The sequence below is a fragment of the Chenopodium album genome, chromosome 13, assembly GCF_948465745.1.
Source record: "Chenopodium album chromosome 13, dcCheAlbu1.1, whole genome shotgun sequence".
Taxonomy (NCBI): domain Eukaryota; kingdom Viridiplantae; phylum Streptophyta; class Magnoliopsida; order Caryophyllales; family Amaranthaceae; genus Chenopodium; species Chenopodium album.
Genome location: NC_137846.1, coordinates 53,830,042 through 53,837,724, shown reverse-complemented (window position 1 = coordinate 53,837,724; position 7,683 = coordinate 53,830,042). Strand labels below are relative to the sequence as shown.

The 7,683-nt window shown below is 36.2% G+C and overlaps 1 protein-coding gene across 1 annotated transcript; it reads left to right on the top strand.

Moving 5' to 3' along the window:
* Positions 1–496: 496 nt before the first annotated feature.
* Positions 497–5,070, top strand: LOC145576954 (mitochondrial import inner membrane translocase subunit TIM22-3-like). Its single transcript, XM_081634655.1, has 5 exons — positions 497–756; positions 3,302–3,366; positions 3,669–3,741; positions 3,836–3,889; positions 4,573–5,070. The coding sequence occupies exons 1-5, from the start codon at positions 558–560 to the stop codon at positions 4,812–4,814; spliced, it is 633 nt and encodes a 210-aa protein (XP_081490781.1). The 5' UTR covers positions 497–557; the 3' UTR covers positions 4,815–5,070.
* Positions 5,071–7,683: the final 2,613 nt, after the last annotated feature.

Sequence of the window (7,683 nt, the reverse complement as noted above, 5' to 3'; positions counted from 1 at the left end):
TTAAGGTATAAGATAATTTTGGTTCGGGTCACTTTGGGTTTCGAGTCTATTTGGGTCAATTAATTCAAGTTAAAGGTCGGGTCACTGGGTATTGGGTCAACTTTGGGTCTCGGGTCACTTCAGGTCGGGTCATTTCGGGTCGGGTCGTTTTGGGTTGGGTCATTTCAGGTTTCGGGTTAAGGTTGGGTCAATTCCACTTCGAGTCGGGTATGGGTCGGGTCGGGTTGATTCGGGTTTTGGGTCAATTTCAGATCACTATTTTCGGGTCGATTTTGGATCATGGATCGAGTCATTCGGGTCGGGTCATCGGATATGGGTAAGAATTGCCAGGTCTAAATCATTTGTAACAATTTTTACATCAAAAGGGCAAAAGCACACACACAAGATGAAGAGTGTATGTAAAACGACGTCGTTTAGGCATATTCGATTAAAAAAAACAAATCAAAATTAAACCTAAAAGTTTTAATTTTCTTTACAGATATTCTGAGTAGATAGGTAGAAAAATTAGAGAGAGAAAAAAAAAACAACTGAAAAAAGAGGAGAGAGAAAATACGGCGATGGCGGAAGAAGCTCCAAATAATACTGACATTAACAACACCGATTCTGAGTTTGGAAACGATGAAAACCCTAACCCTAATTCTTCTCCTAATAATGCTTTAGCTATCAATGGTATTCCTGCTTCTCCATTGATTTGCCTCGTCAAGTTCGCCGGTGATGCTGCTGGTGGTGCTGGAATGGGCGCTGTTTTTGGATATGGTAATCTTTCTCTCTCTTCTTATTTTGTTGATTTTGTTTTTAATTTGAAGAAATTGTGAGTAATTTTGAAGTATTATGTTGTAATTTTAGCTTTTTATGTGGAATTAAGAATGTTTCTCGTGAAATTGTGAATGGATATTTGTAATTGAATATGACTTTTTCCTTTTTCGATGATTTTTTTGTTTGTAATATTGTTTGTTGTGGATGATGTAAATATTTTTATGGAATTGCAGAGAATTTTTGAGAATTTATTGTCATTTAGCTTTAGATTATAATGGAATAAATCAAATTGGGCTCATGTAATGTAACTGCAGTCAGTACTAAGAATTTTATAAAATGGTTGTTGCGTTTTTGAATGGAAGGGTATAATGAAAATAGACCTTTTTGGGATTGAGAATCAAAATTTCGAACTTTCGTAGAGATTCCGAAGTTCCTTATCTACCACTTCGAAACCGAGATATTGGCGATATTGTAGTTGCTGCTGAGGACATTGGAGTTAACCTTGTCGTGGTATTAAGTATAACTCCCTTCGTCTCTGAAAGTTTGATGGTGATTGTAAAAAACTTCTAGTGGAGGGAGTAATTATATATTCTATGTATGTTATAGAATTGTCAATTGGTTTGTTGTTCGAGAAGTTCTCCAATGGATGCTTTTTTGATTACTATGACTGTAGTTTTGACCTTATTTGAATCTTCAAAAGGTCTGAGAGTTGTCCAGTAATGCTAATATTATTGGACTTTTTCTTAGACTTGCAGCGATAGTAATTATGTATATATATATAATAAAGTAGAAAGAAACCATTATTGAAATTAGGGATATTGTAGGATTAGCTGAGATAAAAAGTAAGCATGGTTTTGTTCATGGTTGAATCTAAAGGTGGCTATGCTTTGGCTGTTATAAGTGCTTCGCAAGGGTATTATTCTAATGATATATCTCTAGGATACGCACTTATAAGTTATGGGTATTGTGGGTCTTTCTAATGGACCAAAAGTTCATGGAGTTAATGTCTACCCATGACCTTTCTTGATATAGTTTAAATTAGAACTCTTAATAAGCAGCCTTTTTTTTTTTTTTTTTGAGAGGTGGAGGATGCGGTGAGAGACTGCTGCAAAGACAGACACAACGGGGAAGTTCTTTTGTGTGCTTTAGTAAAGAGTGTATATAGGTACTGGGAATGTCACATATGCACTATTCCAAATTGTATTAGTGATCTAATATAACTTGACAATATAAGATGCAAGAGAATGAGTAGAGAATGCTTGTATTACACAAATTAGATTTCACTTTTGGCTCCGATTGTCTCTTCATTTATTGCTCTGCCTGTCACTTACCAAATGTAGAGTAGTGGTCGTTTAATGTTGATGGTACGGAGGCTAAAGCTGCTAAACAGGAAGCTAGAGATTGAGAGGCTGAATTTCGTATCGTACTCCTCTAGATCACTTTGATTATACTTTTCAATGTTTACGTTAACTTTTCTGTTTTTGTGTTTTGATAAAATTTTCTACTACCTCCGTTTCATATTTTTTACAACTTTTGCCAAAAATGAATGTTACACATTATTTGCAACTAATATTTTTTTTCCTTTTTAGGTTGTCATTTCTCTTTATCACTCTCCTCATCACATGCATTTCTATTTCTCTCTCTCTATCTTACACTCACAAACAAATTTCGCTTAGGAGTCCTTGTACCCTTCAAAGTTGCAAAAAATGTGAAACAGAGGTAGTATATAAGAAAATTTTCCCCCATCATCCTATGTAAGAAAATTAGTCATTTTAGAAAAGAATATATGAAGCCTCTGGAAACCCATAGCCAATATCTGGAGCTCAACTATGTCCCCTGATTAATTATGCATGACACAAGTTACTATGTTTAGAGATGATAAAGTACTCAAATGTGCTAACTCCATACCATTTAATGGCTGAAGAACTACGGGGTGTAATGTGGTATTTTCCATATTTTTCTCTTAAAGGTTGCTGTGCTCATTATTATGGAGATGTGAGATTCCAAGGGTGGAATTTGGGATTTTGCAGGACATAACTCCATCACATTTAGACTTTTTGAGGTTGTTTAATTTTCATGGATCAGATTGAAAATAGTGTCAGGCATAAAATGCTTTTTTTATAAGAACCTTTATTGTCCTTTGGGAGGTTTAACACATAAATATAATTTTCTTTTGCTAGAACTGTTGAAAAATTAAGGTGTTTTTTTTCTTTCTTTCTCTGTGGAATGTTCCTACAATTTCAAATTTTAGCTTGCACATGTGGATTGTGGATTTGTAGGTATCTTTATGTACCCCAACTCCTACGGATGGCTTTTGAATTGTATTGGATTTTTTATAGTGATATTTTTACCAATTAGATCTAACTGTGCCTTCTTTGCATAGGGAGACTGCTATGTTCTTTCTCTTGTTGGAAACCATCTATCTTGATAATATTTTATGAAGTGTCTTTTCTTTTGTGTGTTTCTCCATATGTATTGATGTTTGGTCTTTGAGGATTTGATCTTTGTTGAATGTGAAATTGATTGCTACTGGTATTTATTACAGGTGTTGGATTGTTCAAGAAGCAAGGCTTTAAGGGCTCTTTTGCAAATGCAGCTTCTAATGCCAAGGTCTGACTTAATTCCTGATGCCTTCCTGTCCCAGATTTTTTTTTTGTTTGTGTGTGTGTGTTTTAATTAGGTTTGTCCATTGTTATGCTTCTCGTTCTTTGAAAAAATAAATATTCCTTAGTATTGTGATCCATTTTTAATGCTTCTTAGTATTGTGAAAAATGAACTAGGACCCTTTTTTATGGGACAGAGGGAGTAATACTTATAAATTAGTCCTTTCTCCGTACTCTCTAATTTCTACCAAATAATTATTTTTTTAATGTCCTTATTGAGCCATTTGCTCCATCTTTTCTTTTCAAAAGACATTTGCAGTACTCTCTGGGATTCATAGTTTGGTGGTATGCATGTTAAGGAGGCTAAGAAAGAAGGATGATGGTAATCTTGAATATTGTTAGTCCTTTCCTTATTTTACCTGTGTTGTAGTAATGTTCCTAACATACATATTGACTTGTTTACCTCTGTTTTGAAGTCATAAATGCAGGAGTTGCTGGCTGCTGCACTGGTCTTGCTCTAACTTATCCAGGTTCGTAGTATAAATTACCCCTTGCTTTGAATGTGGAGTGATTTAGCTTGTATGCCTGTATTATAAATGATTGTATTTGGTTGCATGTATGTCCTGTGCTTCTAGATGAGTTGGCTGTTAATGGGTTGCTCATTAATGCTCTAGTTACTCTATGGAGGCTAGGTAGTTTTATACTTCCTTTTTAATTTCTTCCGGCAGATGTTCTCTACCATCTCATGTTCAGTTATAAGATATCATCATGTTTGTTAGCTACCAAGCCTGATATCTTTTACCACTTTCATTTGTTAGACTGCCATATAAATGCTACGGAGTACTATGTTTGTTACCTATAGGCCAAATGGGATAGTAAATGATTAAATTATGCTCCAGAAAAGGGCATTATGTTTAATGTTTCCATCTGAATCATACTTCATTCTTCAATTAAGTTAATAGTACTTTTTGAACGAAGGTTTAAGGAGGAGAGGATAAAGTGGGTTGGGTGGGGGTTAAGCCTAACTCAAGAGGAAAATTAGCAAGGAAAAACTTGCTAATACTATAACAAATGTTTATATGTGGGACTGAATACTGATATAGCTGCTCTTAACTAGGATAGTACTTCAAAGATTTGTGTGCAATATACAGCTTAGAATTAGACTTGCAAAAGTTACAATCATTGATTTGCATCATTTTGTTTTCTGTGCCAGGTGCTCCTGGTGCTCTCTTGCAGAGCTGCGTTTATTTTGGTGGATTTGCCTTCGCCATGGAATTCTTAAACAAAAAGCAATCAGCTTTGGCACAACCCTACAAATCCCAAGAAAACCATAGTTGCCCGACTGCAGTTCCTCCTTTGGCGTTTCCCCTGTCTGATGAACTAAAGGGACCATTCTTGTCCTTCTGTCAATCACTCAGAAAATCAAAGAACCGCAAGCACCCGTTTGCAGCATAATCGTCCGGAGATGCTTATGTTGCCTTTCCGTTAGTTCTACGTCTTCCCAATGCTATTACAAAGCTCTTCTATATATGTATATTAGGATCATGTTTCGCAACCTCTTTACCCATTGCTTTAGATGTAGTTAGCTTATTCCTTTACTCTTTTTGGCCCATGAGTTGCTTAGGGATTTCATTGTTTTTGTTGGAACGAAGGATGTTAGCTAATCATTTTAATGAAGTTGCAAATGAGGAATGATTTTGGTTTGAGCTCAGATTAAGATCCTACCGACTTTTTAGTATTTTCATCATCTGTAACAAATTGATCTTGGTTATCTTTATGATCAGTTAAGCATACAATTGCGATTTAAATTGGAATTAAATTGGTTTCTCAAAACAAAAAAAAAAAAAAGAATATATTTTCCTATTGATGATTGGGAGTCTGTGACCTTTAATTATTACTCCGTACTCTTGATTTCTTATATGGAGTACTCCGTATATTATAAGCGCATTTTTTTTTTTTTAATACATAACATAATTGGCACTGAACAAGTAAGGATGAACGACACATTCTAAAACGGCTGGGGAGGAACCCATGCCTGAGATGATGCGGTCCTTGAATCTTCCGTGGCTGCTATCAATGAGACAATGCCCAATGGAGGAAATTTTTTATTTGTCTGTTCCTAGTAGTCATTGGAAAAAGTGAGATGTCCTCATCCTCGGCCAGAGGTACCTCTGCGATCCATAGCCCAAAAAAGTGAAAGACTATCGGAGGGAAGGGCACTTGATTGATCAGAAGAAAGGTCTACTTCTTCCCCCTTATGCTGTTACAAGGTAGCCGTAGAGGCTTCCCTCGGTATTTCTTGATTTCAATTTCAACAAGCAAGTTTTTTCACCTTGGCTTGGCTACAGGTTCAAATCCATCCTTTTTTTTCTGCTTTCTTATCTTCATCGTAAGTGACCATTGAACCATTTCATGTGTGCAGTAATGGTAATTGTCTCCATATTTTTTGTGGGTGATAAGTTTCATAAAAAAGAAAGGCAGGAATAAAATTTAATAAAGCTTGCACTTGTGAAAATGTTTTTAGGGTGTGTTTAATCAATAATTAAGACTTTGTTATTTTTGTTTTTAGTTATAAGTTTTTGAAAAACTCGGTTTTAAAAGACAAGAAAAACCGTGTAATTCTACCCTCAACTCATCAGCTTTCTAAAGGTTTTTTTATGGAAAAATTTCACATTTACTACCACTGAAAGCAGCATGTTTCACATTTGCTACCCATCAAAAATTTTATTTTATTATACTACCACTCAAACACACAAACTTTCATAATAACTACCACTTAACAGATTCTGTCAAAGAATCGTTAAGTGGGTCCCACTGACTTAACTAACTCTATCTAACTCCCTCTCTCTCCCCGTAACTCCTTCCTCCCATTCTCTCTCTTCCCCCATTAATTTTTCTCAACCTCCATAATTGACCATATTTGAAAAAAAAAATTTCCCTTATTTTTTTCGATTCTTCTTTCTCTCTATTTCACTTGGTCAATTTCTTTCTCTGTCTAACTTATCCTCAGATCTAGGGTAAGATTGCGTGGAAGCAGCTTATTGAAGGAGGAGGTCTAACTGGAAGCTTCGTCATCTTCATTGCTGAAGTGGAAGCTTGGAGAATCTTGTGACTGCAATTGACAGGTAAGAACTCGTTTTTGTACTTTTAGTGGTCCAACAAAGCTGCAATGGTGGTGAATTTGGAATTTAGTGCTGTTAATGTGGGTAATTTAGACAAAATTGATTTGTTACTAAACCCTAGATTATTGCGCTTAACTTTAAAAATTCACTAATTGTGCAATTAAATAAGCATATTTGGGTGTGCATGTGTGTTTTATGCTGTTACTATTGACAATTGTCAGTTTGTGCTGTGTAATGGTTGGTTTTATAATTGAATTTTTACTTGCTTTATTTGTAGATAAATATGGATGTTGAGGAAACAATTGACATTAAGCTTAGGTTATTTGGAGGGTTTGTTGAAAAGCAAAGAAGGGGGACGCCATATTTGGTGTATGAAGGTGGGTTTGTTTATTGGAAGAATAATGTTCCAGTGAGTTTTGTGAGGAGTGTTAGCTACTTGAGGTACCTATGTAGTGAGGGGTTTAGAGACATAGGTTGGGAGGTTCTTCACATATACAGTTTGTGGTATAAGGAGGCAGGAAAGACTTGGGTAAATGGGAAGAGGAGGATTGATAATGATGATGATGTTAGGGCCTTTTTAGAGTCTAAGCATAGTGAAGGGCATGTGGAGTTATTTCAAACTGTGGGGTTACAAGAGTGGGACAGGTATCACCCCACTAGTGTTAGTGTGTCAAACCCATCTCCTTCCAACCCAACTGCATCTGGATCCCACCCACCCAATTCTTATCCAAGTGACCCAAATCCAAATGATAATGGATCCCAGCCTTCTCATTCACACCAATCTCAGCCCTTACCATCTCAAAAAAGAAACCTCAGTAATGTACAAGCTAAGGCAGCATCTACAAACATCCCAACAAAAGTGAAAGCCCAAGTAACTAGGAGGAGCCCTAGGAAGTTAAAGCTTGCTGAATTTAAGCCACATACAGGTGAGAGTAAGGCAGTTACAGTTGACAGTAAGCTTCCTTTAGTTTCTCATCCTAGATCTAAACTACAACCTAGGAAAGCAATTCAACCTGTGTGTAGGAGAAGCCCTAGGTTACTTAAGGATTGTGGGAAGGGGGATAGTGAGAGTGGTGATAAGGAGAAGGAAGTAGCTGTTATAGAGAAGGGCAAGGGTGTAGCTGCTGAGGCAAGTGAAGCAGGGAAGGTTGAAGAGAAGAGGCAGTTGAGGAAAAAGTGTACAAAAAGGTTGTTCAAAGAGG